The 22,818-nt window shown below is 36.2% G+C and overlaps 1 protein-coding gene across 1 annotated transcript; it reads right to left on the reverse strand.

Moving 5' to 3' along the window:
- Positions 1-8,543: 8,543 nt before the first annotated feature.
- spmip7 (sperm microtubule inner protein 7) lies at positions 8,544-18,509 on the reverse strand (the record flags this gene model as incomplete). The annotated part of the gene is made up of 9 exons (XM_084392304.1): positions 8,544-8,953; positions 14,177-14,278; positions 14,370-14,477; positions 14,653-14,694; positions 14,945-15,012; positions 15,088-15,226; positions 15,782-15,858; positions 17,793-17,851; positions 17,978-18,509. 9 exons carry the CDS (start codon positions 18,507-18,509, stop codon positions 8,827-8,829), a joined length of 1,254 nt encoding a protein of 417 aa, XP_084248430.1. The 3' UTR covers positions 8,544-8,826.
- Positions 18,510-22,818: the final 4,309 nt, after the last annotated feature.

A 22,818-nucleotide genomic window follows, 5' to 3' on the forward strand; every position in this document is an offset into this window, starting at 1 on the left:
CTAGGATATTGGCTGTTAATTAGTAGGCTACTTATAAAGCACATATTAATGCCTTGTGTTATGCATGACAATATTCTGCATCCCTTAATCCTACCCAATACCTACTTAACAACTACCTTACTGACTATTAAAAAGCAGTAATTGGGAATGTATTCAGGCAAAAGTTGTTGTCAATAATGAGAATTGGACCCTAAACTAAAGTGTGAACAAAACTTTCATTAGAAAATTCAATGAAAAGTCTAAAATCATCTTCGTCATCCAAGAGGTGGTGCATATTTTCTATGGGGGTTTAGAGGGTGGAGTTAAAGGGTGAGAACTACTTCCAATGTAAACTCTGCATCCACATGCATACAATTCAAGCTAAATATATATATTTTTAAACTAAACTCTTATAAGAAAAGTTTCTGTATAGAAACATATGATTCTGACTTAATTATGCCAAACATTTCTATATAAGGAGAAATGTCTTAAGTGATTACATAACACTTTTAATGTTTAACTGGATTTTAGTTTTTTCTAGTGATAAGGTATGTTTACAAGCTGTTTAATTCATAAAATGCATCCCAACATGATCCCATGATGGGAACCCCTAAAATATTCTATTTATGAAGCACCTGACAAAACCCTTTATTTATTTATTAATAAATAATTTGTTTATGTTATCAAGGTTCTACCATTTCTTCTAAGAGTGTATGAAACTGTCAAATCGCACTTGACTGATTTGTATCTTCTGGGATTTCAATTAGATTTTAGATAAAACTCTATGCTATAAAATGGATGTTGCTTGATATGAAAGCTGCACATCCTGTCAGTTTAGTTACGTATGAAGGCTGAAGGGTACTTCATGTTCAGAGAAACAGCAGCATTCTGCAGAACAAATCCTGGTTTCACAGACAAGGCTTAAGCTAGTTCCAGGCTAAAATGCATGTTTGAGCTGTTTTAACTGAAAGTAACGTGCACTGACATATCTTAAAATATGTCAGTGCCATGGTTTTGTCTCAAGATGCACACCAGTGATTTCTTTTCTTAGACACATTAAAAAAATCGACTGAAATGCCCTAATTTAACTAAGGCCTAATCCTGGCTTAATCTAAACCTTGTTTGTGAAACCGGGCCCAAGTCTATTCTTTTAGTGCATAGAGTTTGGTTGCCTCTGAATGAGGTCTTTTTTGCATGTAGTAAATTGACAAAAAAATGACAGTACAAACTGACCTGTTCAATATTGCTTTATTAAAATATATCATCAGAATGGATGTACTAACAATACTGCTACCAATCATCCAAAGAGATATAATTTTTGCATTAATATTTATAGAAATAGTCAATAAATAATGAGTTAGAAAGCAATTTTGGCTTAAACAAATAGGGTGATTTAATTCCCATGTTTTGTCATTATATTTTAAATGACGTTTCCGGTACATTGCCTCATGGCTGTGGTATTGGCGTTATAAATTAGTTTTTTTTTTTCCCCCAGTGATCCAAAAGTTTGACCGTTCCAGGTAGCCATATCTCAGGAGCTGCTGGTGCTGAGTCATGTTGAGTCAGGAGGCCACTCTTATCTCCAGTCTCCAGGAGGACTTTTTCAGGCTGTTGGGTGTGGGGTTAAACGGGAACCCTGGATTATGGTGGCTTGTTTTTTTCAGGACAACCTGTTGTTTAAGTTAGTGACCCTCTGGAGAGCCAGAAAGTTTTCTTCTTCTGATATTATAATAAACGGAGTAAAAACTGTCTGTGACATTACAAAGGGACAGTCTAATCTCCAGAAAGGACGTTGAGGGAATGCTTTTGGTGTAGGGTGACTCAGCAAACTGTGTTCTTGCTCCAGTCACACCAGAGCGGAGAAGAGGCTTGCAGAGCCATGGAGGTGCATTATGATAATGAATGTATTTTCTTCAGTCAATAAACTTTTGGACTGTTTTGTGTTAAGCATTAATTAGTGAAGTTAACATTTTCAATTCATTCATTTTCTTTCCGCTATTCAGTGTTGGGTAAGTTACTCTAAAAAAAAGGAATTAATTACTAGCTAATTTCATCTTCAACAGTGTAATTAGATTACTGTATTAATTACTCTCTGTAAAAAGTATTGCATTATTTATTACTAATTACATTCTAAATCCCATACCAAGCTCGACCAGTTGAACAATACAAGGATAGACATGAAAATGCTCTTTTAATTCTTTCAAATAAGTAATATACATATGCATACATTATTATTGAACTGACCAAAGTTTGTAAAGGGAGAAGGTTACATTTAAAACATACATTTTATCATTAGATGTTAAATTTTGATGTTAAATCCACTATTGTTTCATATATAATTGTTCTATAATCCATAGAGTACTATCACAATTAGCATTCTATTCTATAAAGAATTCAAAGATTTTATAAGGAATTTTAAGTATAAGTTGACATACTTGCAAAGTTACATATAGTCAGTAGAATGTCTGTTGGGGAGCATATAAAATATAATATTAAAACATTTTTATAATATAAAATAAAGTCTCAGCAGATATCAAGCAGACAGTCTACTAATACTCTAATGAGAGTTAGTTGACATGTAGTTGCAAAGTTTCTAATAGTCAGTAATAGAATGTGTAAAATTGACTATATGCATATTCTTTTTATATATATATAACACTACAATTATAGTAATGCCATAGAGTAAAAAACTTTTGTATTTTTGGAAGGTTTTTATTTATTTATTAAATAAATAATAGCCTAATGTCAAGTCAAATGTATTTATATAGCTTTTTTCACAATATATGGTTTCTGCCATTTAGCAGATTAAAGCTGGGTAATAAGTTTAATTTTGTGATGATATAAACAATTTAAGTATATTGAGATTTGCTAGCCTATAATAGTATAAATTGCTTTACACGTGTATTCTATGTATGCGGATGAAGTTGGATACTTAACCAACTTAACATAGAGAGCTGGTCGATACATTTTGGGACAAATATACAGTATACTATATACAGTATTATATGACTTTTGTAAAAAAAATAATAATTTAAAACAGATAAAACAGATTATTGGAATACGTCCTATCAGTCTTTCTACTTTTCTTTTCTATTGCTAGTAAGTTTTTACAAATAATTACGTTTCTACACCATTTTTTTCAGTGTGTATGTACAGTATGTGGATAAAGTTGGATATAATATACTGTAGATCTTACTTTATATATTGAGCTGTGTGATAATAGTTTACATTTTCTGAAGATTATGCACTTATATAGACTATGCACTATGTTCTCAGCAGTCTAGTGTATGAATTTTATACGTTTTTTTTGTCATCCAGCATCAGAGTCTGATTTGGCCACGTAAAAGAAAGCTGCGACAGTTGAGCGCATGAAGTGTCCAACATTCCACACTTTGTTTTTCCGGTTAATATTTAAGTATTTAAAGTGCACTTTTTCTTTTTGGAGTTTTCAGTGTGAACACTACTCACATTATTTATACCACAACACAGCATAGAATAATGCATAAGTATGCAAATTGGGACGCACCTCTTGTTTTCTAAAGGGATTTTAAATTGCAGGCATACATTTTGGGAAGTAAATAACAAGTGAAAGTATACAGGAAAATATAAAAGTACAACATTTGAGAAAATGTCTTGTACAATAGGTATCTATGTCAGTATTATAATAAAATTGCTAAAACAAAATAATAATGAATGGTATTTTTTAGGGGTGTAACAATATATCGTGTCACAATATATCGCAATGCAAAAATGCAACAATATGTATCGTGAATAGTTCACCCAAAATAAAAATTACTAGAGAGAAAAAATTTAAGTTTTCAGAGTTTTAGTGTCAGTACTACATTAAAATATTAACGTTGAATGTAATGTATAATAATGCAATAGGGGAATATCTGTGTAAAAAAGTGGCCTACATTATTTTAAATGTATCTAGTCAGTGACAGAAACATATTCGTCTAAAATAACTCTGTTTTTTCAGCTTCAGAATCATGAATATTTTTATTCTGGTGTCTCTATTGTCCTGTGCTTTGGGTTTCCAGCACCAAGTCCAAGAATATTCATTTATACACACAATGTAATATCAAATTTATCAGTTTAATAAACAGTCAATTTTTTGTTAACCTTTTATCATATGTCTTGGAGTATCGCAATAATATCGTATCGTGAGTTCAGTATTGTGATATGTATCGAATCGTGACATGAGGGTATTGTTACACCCCTAGTATTTTTTAAATAAATGCTGTAAATGTTCATTTCTACATATAGCCTGCATTTTAATATTAAATAAAGTTATTAAAGTGTATATATTAACCCTAGTTTTGTATTATCGACAAATATTAATTAACAATGAGCAATAGTATAAATTAAAGTTGTCTTAGCTTAAAAAAAGCAGTTCATTGTTAGATACCTAATGCAGAAATTCTTAGCACTTATCGCTATAAGCGCTAACTCTTGGAATTAATAGGATGAACATTCACCAGTTTCACCTTGGAGAAACAAGAGCTATTAAACATATTACCTTAAGTTATCCGGTAGCAAAGTAAACCAACGAGGAAACAGAGACATCCTCTTATTGCTTATTTTATGGATATTTGAGCAGCTTTCACACCCCCAAATTTATAGCTTTAACAACATGTAATCCATAATTGGTTTAACTACCTAAATAAGTCAGAGATGTTCGAGATTGGTAATCACTTTAATAGTCTGCTGTATTTAAATTCTTAATCTGGGGCTGAAAAATCTCACTTTCTTTGGAATGTATTATGCAGGGGATGTCAGAGTAAATTAAATTCCCCTCTGCACACTAAAGCATCAATTTCCTTATGGTAATTATCTGCGGGAATGGATATGTCACTGGAGGGAGTCAGGCATGCTTGACATTTAGCCTCTTTATGTGGAAATGACAAAAAAAAAAAAAAAAAAGCTAAGCGGCGGGAGGGAAATTAATCTCTCGGCCGAGCGAGTATGGTGAAGACCCTAAAGGACTGTCGCTGAATCAGTCATTATGTTTGTGACCCCATCTTGAAAATTGAGCCAATGATACGATGTAGACAAGAAGAAGACTAAGCTCAAGGAACTGAGAAGAGTGGAGAAAAGTATAGTTTAATGATCATCCTCTAAATTTTGGAGGCGCTTTTTGAATGGTGCAGTGAGCTTGGCTAAAGAAAAATAGATGCTAATACTTAGAAAGGACAGAGGTTAAATATCAGAGGAGGCATTGCTGTGTACACTTAAATGTCAAAGGCAACTAGCCAAAATATAGTGATTTGGGGATCTCTCAAGTTGACTGAAACCAGCAGCTGCAGTATCTTTAGTATCTTAGGTTACTGAATTCTGAATCCAGTTATTACAAAACATGATTGATGTAGACTCATTGAAAAAACATGCCTCTACATTTCTGCATAACTCTGAAAACAGACCTACATACAATTCATTGACGACAAAACACAAATGACTTGTGCCTTTTCACACAAATTATAATTACAGGGGATTATCAATTAATAAATACTTATTTTTGTGTGGTTCTTTCACAATGCTATGTTATGACCTCAGAATACTTTTTCTGTAGTGCATGATTTGCAAATTAATACATTTTGACATTAGCTTCACATAATAAGCTCCATATGTATGGATTTTCTGATGTAGTAAACTTGCTCGATAGCTTATCTGATACAGCATTGCACTTGAAGGACTCAGGTAGAGTCACGACACTCAATAAAAAAGCTGAAAGATTTGAGATGCAAGGAAAACTGGCATTGTTGCTTATCTCATGCTTGCTATAACACTTTCGTGTTACTTTCAGTTTCAGTTTTTTTTTAAATGTACTTTGTCTTCATTTGACTTAATTCATCAGTGGTACTCATCTTGCTGGATCTGTCTGATGCTTTTGACACAGTTAACCACAAGATCCCCCTGTCAACCCTCATGACACTGGGCATCTCAGGAACCACACTCCAGTGGTTCAAGTCTTTCCTCTCATGTAGGTCCTACAATCAGGGTGTCTTGGAGGGGTGAGGTGTTTAAGTCTAGTTACTGGGGTGCCTCAGGGCTCAGTGCTTGGACCTCTTCTCTTCTCCATCACTAGGATCTGTCATTCAGAAACACAGCTTTTCCTATCACTGCTAGGCTGATGGCACATTCGAGGTGGATGATCCGGCGGTAGCTACTCGCATCTCAGCCTACCTGATAGACATTTCTTGCTGGATGAAGGACCATCACTTTAACTCAACCTTGCAAAGACAGAACTGCTTGTGGTTTCAGCCAACCTAACACTTCATCGCAACTTCTCCATTCAGCTAGGCTCATCAATCATAACACCTTCCAGGACCGCCAGGAACCTTGGAGTTGTGATTGATGATCAGTTAAACTTCACTGACCACATTGCTAAAACTGCCCGGTCCTGCAGATTTGCCTTATGCAACATTAGGAAGATCAGGCCCTTCCTTTTGGAACATGCTACACAACTCCATGTCCAAGCTCTTGTTCTATCCAGACTGGAAAATTGTAATGCTTTCTTGACATGTACTGTCAAACCTAATGCAAAACCTAAATTATAAATTATAACCTAGACTTATTTAGGTAGTTCAAATTATGGATTACATGTTGGTAGAGATTGGTAATCACATTAAAGCACATTTCTGTCATCATTTACTCACCCTCAAGTTGTTCCAAACCTGTATTAATTTTTTTCTTCTACTAAACACAGAAGAATATATTTTTAAGAATATGGGTAACCAAACGCTTGATTGACCCCATTGACTTCCATAGTATGTAAAAAATACTACCAGTCAATCTGTATTTATTTCTATAGCACATTTAAACAAATACACAAGTTGACCAAAGTGCTATGGAAGTCAATTGGGTCCCATCAACTGTTTGGTTAGAAACATTCTTCAAAATATCTTCTTTTGTGTTCAGCAGAAGAAAGAAATTCATACAGGTTTGGAACAACTTGAGGGTGAGAACTTTCTATCCCTTCAATAGCATTTATAGCTTAATAAAGTGTGTTCAGTAAACCGCTCCTATTGCTCTCATCATTTATAAGTCACATTGGATTAAAGCGTTTGCTAAATGACTAAATCTTATTCCAAACCTCCTGAATCTATTCTTCCTCTGTTACTTCTGTATCAATCTTAAAACAATACCTTAGACAACAAATCTTCCCACTGTATATAATGAATACAATGACACTAGAGTTATAGATTTAATGATTCAAATTCAATCATATTAATTAAAAAATATATATTTGGACATGTTAACACTTTTAGTTGTAATGAAATTATGAAAAATAATGAAAGTTTTAAAATTAAAATAGTAATGTGTAAATGCTGGGCTCATATGCAATTGATCAATGACTTTTGATTAACATCCTGTCTGGATCTGATAAATTACAGTTTAGAACAGTTGAGGTACAGTCACATTTATCATTGTTCAGTGGGTTTTGTGGGTGAAATTCAGCCATTATCAATATGAATCCACACAATCTGGTATTTTGCGAGAGGGTAAAAGATTTCACAACAGGTTCAAGTTGGTCACACAAAATAACTCTTCTGAGTCTGACCATAAGAAAAGGTTGCTATGCTGCTTGAGCCTCTGTGCTTCATACATCGCAACACTACTGCCAATAGACAATGGACCTTTTTTTTCTTCTTGTGACAGCACCTTTATAACTCTCAGACATTACTTGTGCCTATTTGTAGATGTAGATCTCTATATCAAAAGAGAACTAGGAACATCTCAGAAACATAAGAGACTGTTTCAACAACTTGCATCTATCGTGCTGAGTCTGTCGCATGTTGGAAAGGTCTTTACTTTGTCTAGCAAGGCTCATAGCGATGGGCTGAAGGTCACCTTAGAGAAAGCGCTTCAGACCCTGAAACAAAAGACAAGTCCGATCCCTTTCATTGGCCCCAAGATGGACGTTAGTTATCTGTTAACCACATCTCCATCTCTGGAAATACCGCAGTGAGGGTTTTATTCCCACCATGGCTCAGCTGTCAAACTAACTGAAAACAGAGAAAGTTTTCCCACTGCCCAAAAACAGATATGATGTTCAACATAGTGCAACGCATTAGTTACAACGACATCTAACAATTTCCTCTCCTCCTGTGTACCGACTTTTATAAATTCATTTGTTTGGTTTTTAGCACCTTTTCAGTCATAAATACATGTTGATTCTTACTATGTTTTCAACTGGTGGATTCAACTGAGCTGCTTCCAGAGCGGACTGTTTTCAACATAGAAGTGCAAAGACGACAAAGGGGGAAACAGGAAACCAGCATGTTCCTATTTCCTGTTAGCAGGTGAAGCTGCACTGGTATTCTTTCTTTTATTCTCCAAACCACAGTTCTTGGGGTGCAAAACTAGAGCATTTCAGAAATGCATGTCTTTTGTTTTCTTTTAAGATCAGATCAGGCAAAGTTTTATTTGCATTGCCATTGCTGCGTAACCACAAAGTAGCTCTTTCCACAAGCTGTTTGTAAGTGCTTTTTGAATGTACCAAGGCAATAAAAGAATGCAGAAGAGGATCTGTGAGAAAATGATGCACTCATTTATCCGCATGGACACACATATAGTCAAATACGTAAGCCACACACACCCACACCGACACGAATGTTTAAGACAATGGCACATCCTCCACATTTTCAGAAGCACTCATCTAAATCAAGGGAAATTATGCTAATAAAACATCTCATTATTCAGAGCTCAGAGAATCAGTCATTGACATAGCATCATTATAGATCTATTCACAAACACAGATTGGATTTCATGAAAAGGGAGGCTCTCATTTCCCACACTTCTTCATAATTTATTCTGCTCTTTAAGGAACATGTCGTACTTTTAGAGTTATTTCACGGAAAGTACCGGGGCTTTGGGATGAAAGTAAGGGTTTCCCGGTGGGACGGTGGTGATCATTCCTGATAGAGGGGCCTTGTGTCCGTAATGTGGGGAGCTCCAGGTACCAGGACGGCTTCTAGAAACGGAAAAGGTTCACATTAAAGGAATATTCTGGGTTCAATACTTGTGGCATAATCTTGATGAAATTTTAATCCGTAAATGTTAAAATTCCCCTTTTTAGTCATCTAGCCTCATGACATGCATGTTAACATGCTGGTTTTAGAGTGAAAATGCAGCAGTAACAATAACAAGAACAACTTGACAGCTCAAATAATACAGAAATGAGCAGAATTCACGTTTGTGCTTTTTATAAAATGATAAGCCCGACATTTCTGCTTTTAAATCATTTCCATTGTAAGTTCCTCACCAACCTCGATTTTCTTTTTTTAATTAAAAGGTTCATATGAATTAAATGAACTTTTTGTGGTAATCAACATGCTACAAATATTGCTGAACAGGCTTAACTTAAGTATTGAACCTGGAATATTCAGTTAATCAAAAATGATTGGTGGGTAGTTAAAAAAGTTTATTATAATTAGTTATTATAATTGAATTGATAAAATGTATTGTAAATAATTAGTTACCTCACCGTAACATATTTATTTATAAATAATTTGTCACACCACAGGACTATTTCACGTGAACTAATGAACGAAAAAAGGTTAAAAATTGTGAAAAATGTAAAAGATCAGGTGACCAGTCACATGACCTAAAATATACACTTTCCCTTATACATTTTAACCTAAAATCTTGATGTTAATGGAAAAAGTTCATAGACATCTTGTGTGTCAACTACTGTATTTATTTACTAATGCTTTGAAAAAGGAAGTATCATGAAGCTACTCGAATGTGTCCGATTTTCCATAAAGCAAACTATGTCAGAGCCTGTCTTATGACGAAAACGGCAGAGGAATAAAAACAGTTTGGGGACACTTGAATTATCTCCAAATAAGGAGTAGGAGAGAGTTAGAGGAAGTTGTAAAGGTGCTGACTTTCTGCTGTAAGGAAAAGAGATGGGAGGTCTGTTTTATCGGCAAAGGAAACAGATTTCAGAGCACCGGTGACTCCAGGAAAATGGATCTGGGTTGAGTAAAAACCACGATTACCACCGGCAACAAGAGCAGCTCAGCTTTGGATAGGGCCATCTGGAGAGGTCTGTTCCAAAAAGACGGTAAACCAGCTCTTCTGAGGCCCAGCTAGGAAACACGTTTTCAAAAAAACCCACCCGGTCCTTGGGTGAGGAGTTTGGTTTTCCTCCAGTGCTTCTCTCAAACACCTCCTCCTCCTTCTTCCTCTTTACTCGAGCTGCTGATGCCTGATTCCTACTCATTCTGAAAGCCGAGGACGTTTTACTTTGCAGACAGAGGGTGGAAGAGTGTGCCGCTGGGCTGGTTGTGTTCCTGGTAGTGTCTGTCTGATTTGACTCTTCACAAACCCACAGAAAATAACAATGCATCAAGACTTTAGTATATGACAAAGTATATTCTTCCACGTCTCTTTACTTATCTTGGCTGCTTTATTAGATGACCTGAACTTTGTTCAGCTTGACACGTCATGTTGGGGTCTACTAAATGATGCTTCACACACCTCCAGCCGTAGCCACATGCGGCAGAGCGTTGAAGAGCATAAAACTAGGGCAGACACAGAGCACAGCCTCAAACAGAAGGGGAACATGCAGGAGATTGAAAAAATAAGTTGACGGGAGGACACATACTAAGGCAGAAACAGAAACAGAGACAGAGATCAGAAGATAAATGACTGCAATGGTTTGTGGGAAACGCCTCTTCAGAGTGATCCTGTGATGTGCTTACTGTTACAGGGCATGTTTACTACCGCACTATTAGAATGTGCAATGACACAGACTAGGCTTGATTTATTAGCATTCACCTTTAGATCATAACTTTACCACTATTACATTTTAAGCAAATGCAAATACATTTACCTAGTATTCTGACCAGATTATTATGCAAGATTTATTTTAGAGTATTCAATTCTTTTATATTTGTATTGATTTATAAAATTATAAATCATTAACTCATTTGAGGGAATTTGAGTGTGTTTGTGGTTTTGACCACAAAAGTTGACTTACAAAAGAACGTTCTGAATACAAAGCACTGCTGCCACCTACTGAGATAAAAGTGGTACTGTGAGGTGTTATGTTGGCTATAATACAGTTTTTCTCAGTTGCTTTGGTGCATTTCTCACATCACTATTTACATTTGCACAACAGTTAGTTCAACCTCCACAACATTTAGTCATTTGTGCACATCATAGTAGCAGTTTCTCATTCCTTCCAACAAATTGCAAATGCTTTTGGACATGCATCAGTTGCTTTAATACAACTCTCTGCTGTTTTATAACATTATCATTTGCTTATGTCATGTCAGTCAAAATTAACTATACTTGTGAATGCTGAATAGTCACTCCATATAAAACTAATAGTCCTCATTTCATTGCTTGAGTCATTACATACAAAAATGTTGAACTAGTTGTCAAAATCTGTCAAGCAAATTTTACACATTTTTTTTAATCTTTTTTTTTCCTGAAAATGTCTCCTAAATTGAACAATTTATCTCAGGTGAATCTCAGCTTTCACTGATGAGGAACGTCTGGATGTGCATGAATGATTACAGTACTATGTATGTTGTATGTTCCAATATGTACTGCAATATTGTGTACAGTTGTGCACAGCTCTACCCAAAGGGAGTTTATGTTTGTTGTAAATAAGGGTGTATTTGTTCTTTTGCACAATGCTGTGAACAAATTAGAATTGCAAGGAGCATATGCAGTAAACATGTGAAACATACATATTCAGTGTCTTGTACTCAGTTACCTCACTAAATACAGTAATGTGTAACTTTACTGTATTTTTCAAATGGCTGTGCAAATAGTATATAGTGCTGTCTTGAGCATTTTCAGGTAGTGTCACCAAGATCTGACTTTTTTGCATTGGAAAACATTTACAGAGTAAACTGTCATAATGAAAACGTGACAAAGCCATTTGACTATCTTGTTCATAAACAATGGTGTCAGGACTTTTCATCTTGATGACACTGACACTTTCATTGACATGAATACTTGCTTTTGAGGAATGAGCTATCCATTTTGAGAAAGTGACATGCTTTTGCAGGTTATGCAGTTTGTACTAATTGTTTTGAGAACTGCATTAACTGTTGTGCAAATGTAAATAGTGATGTGAGAAATGCACCAAAGCGACTGAGAAAAACTGTAATAAAAAGGTCTGTATTGCATTTCTCTGTAAAGGTCTTAAAATGATGGGTCTCAAAATGATTTTTTTTATTTTATTTTTGCATAAAGAAATTGATTAGGCATATATTTTGTAGGACCTTTAAGATTTTTGTCGGTTTGCTAATTGCAAACATTGCAAATTCTGCAGTTACTATATCACATGCATTTTACTAATGACTTTTTTTGTAATTCCCATTATTGTCTATGGTGATTGTCATTAGGTTCTAATACAGAGCAGTGTTATTTTAGTGACATTTAGATACTATTATAGTTTTATTATTATTTTTGTCACATTTCAATTTTAGTTTGTTTTTGTCACTGTTATTGTGTTTTTTATTTTTATGTCTATATAGTTTTTATTCATTTTTATTTCATTTTTATTTTATTTCAGTATCAACACTGTAAAAATAGTTGCTGGCTTAAATGTTTAAGTACAATCAACTTGGATGTTTACGTAATTTTATTTAAACTTAAATTAAACTGACTTAAAAATTAGTTGAATCTTGTATAACTTAAGTTGAAAATTGCTTAACTTATTTTGATGAGTTAAAGCAATGTAAAAATACATTGTCATAACCTATGTATATATATACCCATATATATTTTTACAGTGAAGTTAAAATAAATGAAAATAAGAAATACTGCCTTAAATTTGTATTTTATTTCAGTTAATGTTTATTTTATTTCAAGCATCAATATTTTTTTTTATGGTTTTTATTGCAGTTTTGGTTTCAGTTTATTATAATAATGCTGATACAAAGTAACTCTTGTCTGTTAGATAAATGCACTAAAACAACTTTTTTTATTATTTAGCTTTTTTTAAATTTTATTATATTTATGGGAATGAGATTTGTTGCATTATGTTTAATGAGATTTTGATCAAGAGTTTTATAAATGAAGAAGGATAGAAAGACCAAGAACTACTATAAGAAAGACCAAGGGCCCTATCTTGCACCCAGCGCAATTGACTTTGTACACCGACGCATGTATCATTCCTATTTTGCACCCGCGCAAAGCGGACTTTTCCCTCCACAGATGCACGTCGGTTAACTAAGAAATACACTTGCGCTCCCCAGGGCGGTTCAGCGCAAAGAGGAGGCGTGTTCCGGCGCAAACGTTCCCTCATGCTATTTTACAGGTTTAGAAAACAATTGCGCCACTGACCGAAAAAAAAAACGTCAGTGGTGCATGTTATTCATATGCTATTTTAAGGGTGCATGCTTGGCCTTAATCAATGTAGCGTGCGCACAACGCGCATACACTTTGATTCTCTCATCTACACACAGACGCAGCAGTTATTTTTGCAAATCATACATTATTACGATAGATAGATAGATAGATAGATAGATAGATAGATAGATAGATAGATAGATAGATAGATAGATAGATAGATAGATAGATAGATAGATAGACATTGTATTATAAAAGCATACATCTAGCTTACACATTTACCCAAATTATCATACGCCTGTTTAACCGAAGTTAATTTGGGTGTGTTTCTCCATCCCCAACGTCCCTGACGAGAACGTTGGTCTCCTCGGCCTTGAACCGCTCCTGTCGTGCTCCTGGCAAATCCGCCGTTATAATAGGAATCCGCTTTAGAACAAGCGCGCCTGCTCTTAAAGGGAATGTGAGATGTCGCTCTGATTGGTTTATTTCACGTTACGCCCAAACCACACCTATGAATAATGAAGCCACTTCAGACCAACCCCTTTTAGATTTGCGCCAGGTGCAAGAGTCATTTATCCCGCCAGGAAAATAGCAACAGCGCCAAGACCCGCCCACTAAGTTACTTGCGCTTTGCGCTTTGACACTTGCGTTTCAGATCGTTAAAATAGGGCCCCATAAGTGATTATTTGTCAAGACAATAACGTCACAAAGCAAAATATCCATTTATTAATTTTCCAAACCGCTTGTCCTATTTCGGATTGCGTGATGATGGAGTTGATCCCAAAGTCTTGGGTCATAGTCAGGGAAACATCCTGGATAGATGGCCAGTCCATCGCAGACAAAGCAAACTATCTTAATCTGAAATGTTGTGGTGACTTACCCTGCTGTTTGTGGAGTATACGGTAAAGAAGGCAGACTGTCAGCTGAGGTCTGTGGTCTGTCAAACTTGGCTTTTCCAGTGTAACCAAGTATAGTAGTTCGGCTACAGAGAAAACAAAACACATTCCTTATGAAGAGCTCTGTAGAATGGTTAACTTATGATGTATACACAACTACACAGATCAGACTAATACTAGCTGGCAGGGGTGTGAGGAGGCACTGTGGTCCGCAGAACAGTCAGAGGGACGAAGTCTTCTTCTGGAACGTCCACACTGTCCATGTTCTCAGAGCCTACCGTACCGCTGTACAGTACAGAGAGATCACAAATATTTCTCAAAGGCTTTATAAATGTACTGGAAAATAACTAAACAGCAATACACTGACAGGTATGCAACTGATTTGTTTTGAGTAGTTTATAGCAAACATTTGTGTATAGAAATGATCATAACTTTACTAAAGATCTCTGCATCTGCTTACCAATATAAAGGTACATGGCCTGATTTTGGAAATGGACTGGTGCTGTTAATTGAAAACAATTGTCAGAAACAACTCAATTTATTATACACAGTGCACTATACAGTATAAACTCAAAACCTAAAGATAAAATGCTGTAGCTCAAATAGTAGAGCATGGTATTAAAAATGCCAAGGTCATGGGTTCGATTCCCAGGAAAAGCAAGAACTGATAACGGTGTACCTTGAATACAGCGTAACTTGCTTTGGATAAAATTGTCTGCCTAATGCATTACAGGGGTATTTAAATCACTTACAAGCTGATGGGTTTCCTTGTGTTAAATGTGGCACGCAACTGATGTTTGTTCCAACGGGATCCAATAGCCTGAAAGCAAAGAAATCTCTCTGAATGTCTCAGATGTTCAGCAGAATAACCTCATTTCCAGTGCAGCAGACTCACCTGCCACAGCTCAGGTCTGCTGTGGTATCGCTTCAGCACCAATCGTTGACTCATGGGGTCAGCCATTTTTTCCAGTGTAGTTGTGGGTGGTTTGTGGCGAGGAGGTAACTTTGAGTCCCAGTCTACATTCTCATAACCTCTATTACAGAGCATATCCACACAGTCACATGCATAAGACACATGAACACTCAGCTAGCATATTAGCATCTACCATATCCTTTTTTTTACATGGGTGTTTGAAGTCACCATGAAATCAAATATTGTGGTAGTTGTTATAAAGGATTTATTAGTACACAACATTATAATTTTAATTGATGTGGTCCCGTAATCTTTCATCAAAATAACTTCCCCTCCCCCTTGCAATGACTTCTCTTCTCTGATGACGTGTTTACTGGCAAGAGAGCGGGACAACCTGTCAACCACATGACATCAAGGCAATAGCAAACCACAACTATCAATCAATCAATCCCTGATGGACAAAAAAAGTCTCAAGAAAAGACCATTGCAACTTCCAGTTTGAAAAATTGACAAATGTATACCTTGAGTGCACTGTAAGTTTTGGATAAAAGTGCCTGTCAAACGTGTAAACCGACAAATGGTACAGAAAACACCAATTGGTCAAGTACAGAGTCTTGGAAGATAAATTGTTGTTATTCTGCTGTTAAGGGAGCTTTTAGAGCCAACATATTCAGACCTTTGGGCTGCAGAAGTGTAGATGTATTGTCGAGCCGCCGTTGCTCTGCTATTAAAAAGAACAGATGGTCCTGGACCCTAGGAAGGGATAGTAAAAAGACAATGGCATATTATTAGCAAAAGTCCTATGGTCTAAAAGTCATCTTCATTTATATAGCACTTTTAACAACGTAGATTGTTCCAAAGCGGCTTTACAGTGATAATAGGAAATTAAGGTAACAGAGATTGTTTTGACTTTATAGCAGCTCTAGAATAAAGTTATTGTCCAGCTAAAGTTAGTTTTGATTGATTCACTTCTGTCGCAACAATCATTAGTTATTAACATAAGTTATTATAAGTTGCTAACACAACACCGTTTTAACAGAAAACTCTTAAGTTCTTTCTGCGAAGCTGTGAGAACGCTGATGGCGTGCACATGCGTATTACGAGTTCAGTCTATAGGTATGCGCGTTTGAATATATTTGCGCAGGCGTGTAGTCCTTCCCTACAAACCAACCCTCAATAAACTACTTGTCTGGCCTTAAAATTTATAATACAGAATTTGTATCGCTTCCGCGTAGCCACGCGAACCGGAATTATCCCGACAATTCGGCAACCCGGAATTCTTCACAAATTTAAAAAAGTGTGACATAATAGGGCAAATATAACATAGCCTACAAATTAAGTTTAAAAATTCTTTCTTTCTTTCATGGAACACAATAAGGAACATTTTTAAGAATAATTGTTGCTCTTTTGTGTGTAATGACATTTAATAGGGACTGGAGCATGGCTTGTGTTTAAAAAAGATGCAAAAGCATGCAGTTGTAAAAGTAGTTTAAACAACTCTTTGCGTGCACTTTATTCAGCATTTTCTGAAACCATAAAATGCTTTGTGTAAAAAAAATAAAACAGACCGAAATTGAAGTCAACCAATCAACCAATTTATTGAAAACAGCCAAATGAATGATTAATTCATTCAGGAATCGAACATCGCTACATCTCTCATGGATGCATCAAGGGCCCTGTATATACACCTGGTATTAAGATGCGTTTTGGTCGACCGGATCACAAGTGGACGTAAGCGGGGTCTAAAACATTTTGAGACTGTCCACTTTCGACCACTTGCAGAGGTAGTCGAAAACACTTTCAACTGGGTTAATGCTGATGTGGTCGAATGTGTTCGAACAGCCACAAAATACCAGCATCTACTCTGCCCTATATTGGCCTAATGCGTAAACATTGTGGGAAGCGCGCTATTCAGATGGGATTTAAACTTTGTCGGAGACCCAAGTTTGCTTTAAAGACGAAATTAAATGTACCAAGCACAATGTTCTCTCACCATTCCTGATTTCACCGCGTTCAGCGTGGTCTTGCGGCTTTCAGACCAGAAACGAAAGTCGTTGCTCTCCGAGTGTTTTTTTTCGTCGTCTCCGGACGCGTTCATATTTAAATTGCGCGAGCTTATTTTGTCCATCAGAACGAAAGATCTGAAAAAAAAAAAAACTCCAATTGAAGAAATCTGGACAGAAGTGGTTGAAAGTGGATGCCTGCCTCGTCTACTTGTGATCCAATGACCAAAACGCTTCTTAATATCAGATGTAAATAGGGTCAAGGAGAGGTCAGAAATTAAAGCTAGTTTAAAGTAAATTATGATTTAGATTCTCAGACTATAGTAACACGACTTGTATATCATTTTTGATACTTTCATGGTGCTTTTGTGTCATTTTTGAAGATTGAAAGCTTAGTCCCCATTAATTGTAACAACTGCATGTAAAAGAGCGACCAGTACAATTCTTCAAAATTTCTCTTTTTATGTTCCAAGGGAGACAGAGAGTTAAAAGTAATATGGGTTTGGAGCAACATGAGGGTGAGTTAATGATAACAGAATGTTCATTTTTGGGTGAACTATTTCTTTAAGGCACATTTCACATGAATAGTTAATGTTCAGTGCTGTAAAAGTGACAAAGCTTCGAACAAACCGCATACAAGAGTAATATTACAGTAGCAGGGATGAATAATTGAGCATTACTGACCGCATTTATTTCATGGCTGTCCTGAGAGGGGTGTTCAGTACTCTGTGCACTTGTCCAACCTGATGACAAAGCAGACAGAATACGTTAATAAATATGTAAGAGTCTGAAACTTAAATTGCTTTTTGTTACACACTGCTGCAGTCATTCCAAACACGTAGGCCTGTAACAAAAAAGGTTGCAGTTACCTCCAAGGTTTGCCTTCAGTGCTGCCTCTGGTTTCATCCTGGAGTTCCACCTCTTGTGCTCAGACTTGTCATATATCAGAGCTGAAGGTCTGGTTGGAGGAGTCTGAGGCCTGTCTCGTGCTCCTGCTGGAACCCACAGATCAGACGGGGTGTAAACAGTTTCGATGAATGGTGTTCTGCTCTTTGCTTCCAGGCGCACCTGTGCCCCTGCACTCAGTTGACCGGAGCACGGATCTATTAGAGTCAGATAGTCACGCAGTGGCACCAGAGAAGAGTTTTCATCTGGTGTCTGGGCTCCAGGATTGAATTTGGAGAACGCACGTCTGTCTGTCTCGACCATGCTCTCAAAGTCATACCTTCCCTCTGGACCCTTCTCACAGGGCAGATTCATACTTCTGCACCGCCACCTGCTCACTGCATCTGAACTCTCACAGGGTGTCTTGAGAAGTATCACACGATAAGGTTCTCGTTCCATCTCCATTAATGATTTATAAAAGCAAACAATTAACCAATAAATAGAATATATTTCCATAAACGCAGCATCTCTCTTCTAGATGTGGTGGGATTATGCAGATGGAAGCCGCAGGTGTAATCATCAGCGTTCGCTGTTGCCAGGAGACTGACTGTCATTAGTTTGTCATTAGATTGCCTCCTGTGTCACTGCAGTCAGCGGGAGGTCAAATTACTGGCATGTGTCTGTAAACTGACACGCTGGGACTCAATAGACTCACAATGAAGCTAAAACTCATTATTGAGAAGAATTACAGATCGTCATATATTTTGGACAGCTAAATTTGAATGAGAATGATGATTAACGGTTTAAGTAATAATTATTTTAATGCATGTAGGATGTTGAATGCAAAATAACTAACCGTTATAACATTCAATGGTCACTAGGTGGAGACCTAGATCAGACAATTTGGGCTATGATGTTGTCTCACATGATGATGGTATTAGGTCTTATATGAAGCCAAATATAATTATTACACCCTAACCATAACCCAACCTCTTACAGACACCTTTTGTCAGTTTCACACGTGAAATAAGTTATTAATTAATATCTATGTGCAGCTATCTTCTATATTGTAAGAACCACAGTGTCCCCCCAGTACTATAATTATAGGAACAATTGGTCCCCACAAGGATAGAAAAAAAGAGCACAAACACACCCTATGTAACATACCAATATCTTATGTTATATAAGGTACAATGGGGCTTAAAATGGTCTTGTCCCATAATGAATACATAATATAAATATATATCATTGTCAACTCTATTGTCAATTCTATCAAATGGATATATATATGTATATGTATACTGTATAATGAATGTATTATTTTATGCACCGTTAGTAGTGAGGGATCATGCAGTATGCATAAGCAACAGAGTCAGAGGATGGTGCTTTATGGCTATGATTAATAAAAATAAAAAAGTCTAAAATAAAATATATTTAGCTTTGGACTACAATTAGTATACCAAGAAATATTCTTTAGTGCATAGTTGGTTTTTCTGCATGTTCACTGAAGCAAAATGCATCTCATATAGTCTGCCTCAGTGGCCAAAGATTAGTAGATGGTTGGCTTGATATAAATGGTCAAATGCAATATTCTTCTTTATACTGGTTTAGAAAAACAGCTCTGTCATTAATATGGCAGTGTGTGCTTGTGCTCTTGATGAGAATGCCCTTGCATATCTGGGTGTCACAACATGGCACTGATGACGGTGATAAGCGCTGATAGCCGATGTTAATCTCGGGCCTTCGTTAACATAAACACCAAACAAATATTCAGGAAGCTGTATATGCTGGAAACGGCAGGTTAAAAATAGTCCAATTAGAATTATTTCACAATGGTGCTCTGCATGTATAACACCCCTGCCCTCCCGTTTAATTTTGTCGGAAAATATCTAAGCTCTTGTTCAAGCTTAGAGAGAGAGAATAACATCCAAAAACTTTAAGTCAGCACTGTTTTCAGTGGGGGGTTCAAATTCAGACTTTCCCTTTAATAATTTACACCCTTCTATAGTGCTTGCTTTGTTTAAAAAAATAAAATAAATGGATACTGTATGTCAGGTTATGTTCTTTACTGCTGAAAACAGACTGTACTGTAGGTCTGCTCGACTCAATGCAAAAGCTTCAAGGCTGAATATTAATCATTATCCTATACATTCTTTTTTTCTCTCTCTCTTTTTTTTATTTATAAAAAAGCCTTTCGTTTTTCAAAAAGCATAGCTGTTTTTATGACTTGCACTGGCCCACATTTGAAATTCTCCAAGAAGAAAATCATATGTGGCACGATCAAACTATAACCAGCTAACTATAGTGACCAGTAAGACTAGAAACTCATGCTCAGCGTTGTGAAAATATACAACGAAGATGGTGCTCATTAAGATGTGAAAACAGATCAAAAGGTTTCTAAGGTTTAATTAAATTAATTGGGGCCATTTGACAGTCATTTAACAGTCATTTATGTTATTTATGCCTCCATTTGCATTTTCATTCAGTAATGCACCGCCAACCGCAGTGGTGTTTGCAGAGACGTAAACAAATTCCTCTGTAAACAATTAAGAATTAATGCTTCACTCCAGGCCTAGAAATGCCATAGAGGACTGCTCACTTCTATAAAATATTGTAGCCTACTCCTGAAAGAACCCCATCCAAAATACGACCTGCGAATTGTGTTGTTTTCGTCTTCCCGGGTCTGTGTTCACACTAATTGGCCATATTATCCCTGACACAAAAACAGTGTGATGACATTTCTGCAACACCATTGGTAAAAGGCTCCTCAGGGATTAGGGTGAAACATGATCTGTAAGAGCGGCGCCCCGGGCAAAACAAGAGTAAACCAATGTGCAATATAGATGCCCCCTCCCAAATAATATGGTGGAAACATGTGACATGCTTTGTGTTAACGTCAGCGAGGCTATTCCTTTTCCTAATTAATGCTCAATCCTTAATTTATTTGTTCTCTTTTTCGCTTGAGGTTCATTCAGTGGGGGAGCTCTTAATGAATTAGAACGTCTTTGGTGCTTGGAGATGAAAGTATTTTTGGCAGGGATATGGGTATTTTTAGTCCAAGAAATAATTTTCTTCTTCAGAGAGAGAGAGAAAGGGAGAGAGAAAGACAGAGTGAGAGTGCCATGTTGCTGAAATCTAGTTATTAGTCTGCTTGTCTGCTCCCTCCTTCCCACTGCAGGCCCTGACATTATTTAAATAGCCGCACACCCATCCCATGGTGCCCAGCCGTGCACCAGAGTGGCTAATTTGGGTAAGCCTCATTCTTCTAGAAAAAAGAAATGCAGTATATTTAAGAATATGACATGGGAGAAGGGACAATAAAGGGTCAAATAAAGCAATGGAAAAGGAGGGAAAGAGAGAGAGAGTGAGAGCAGTGTGAACAGCTGCTGTGGAGTTTGTTAGTCAAGCCTACATTGTATAAACCTGGGTTATGTTTTTTTCCAAAAATTATAATTGCTTTTAGAGCTTTCAAAGTCACACCCATCACACTCTGTGCAGTCCTTCAAACAGTTTTGGCCTAATTTGCTTAATTCCACTGTTCTCTATGATACTTGATTCTGATTTGTCAATTATGCCACTGAGCAGTTAAATATTTCAGTTGGACTGCTACAAAAAAATGTGGTTTTTTTTTTCAACTATGCTTTTAAAATACTTATTTTAAAGGTAGGCCTACACTATGTAACTTTTTGTTTTGTTTTGTTTTGTTCAAAATTAACAAAATTAAAATGAGTCAACACATGGAATCCAAAATTTTGGAGGAAATTGCGTAAATACGTGTCTCGTCATATCCGTAAATAAAGAAAAGTTGCTCCGGCTACTTTGACGCGTGTATGGATGTGGTATAGGTTAGTTGTCACAATAAGTGAGGATGGTTGACATGGAGCAGCTAAATCTCGAACCTATACGGGGAATCACCTGCATAAAATAAACGCTGAACAGAGGAGAATCTGTTGGCAAAAAGAGAACGCGACAGAGCTTGTAATTAAACCAGAAAGAACATTGGCTTGGCTTTTCAGAGATGGCTAGAAGTGAGGGATTTAAAAAGGTGTAATAGCGACGCGGAGATGGTGTTTTTATTGCTTAACAGGTGAGTAAGGAATTTTATTGAGCAGATAAATTGCCATATGTAGGTCTCTAACAGAGATTATTGTAAAGCGTTATCTATTGTGAAGGGTCATTATGGTTGTTGTAGCACTGTGCTGGAATTTATTTTTAAGGAAGCACCATCTATTAATGGGTATAACGTCTTCAGCTAGTCAGCTTGCGATCCTTTCCGTCTAAACTGGTTATATCTGTTGTCAGGTTATTGTAGTGTTACTGTAGTAGAAAAAAAATAAATAATAATAAATATAGTAGCCTACACCTATAATTAAACTGTAACTTATATTAGGTTCCTTGAAAAACCTTGCAAGTATACTTTCAGTTTAATTAAACCGGTAGTTTACTAAGAGTAATTCAAAGTGTACTTTCATAAACTAAAATGTGAGCAAGAGGTATTTATTTAGCTAGTTAACTATCAGCATGCTTACAGTATAGGCTAGGTTCACTTGTAGTATAGTCGCAATAGAAAAGAAGCTTACATCTAAGTAAACTAGTACTCAAAATCTGTCACATTTAAAGTAGCCTACACTTAAAAGTATAAACTAAAAAGGGGGACAATTTATTACCAATAAATATTGAAATAGTACACTTATTGTATAAGTATACTACAACGTTGATATTAGTATACTTACTAAAGTATACTTCAACTTTACAGAACTTTACGTAATAAAATATATTTGAAGTATACTTATTGTTTTATGTAAGGGTCACAATGGCAAAATAC

The sequence above is a fragment of the Rutilus rutilus genome (assembly GCF_951802725.1).
Source record: "Rutilus rutilus genome assembly, chromosome: 20".
NCBI classification, from domain to species: domain Eukaryota; kingdom Metazoa; phylum Chordata; class Actinopteri; order Cypriniformes; family Leuciscidae; genus Rutilus; species Rutilus rutilus.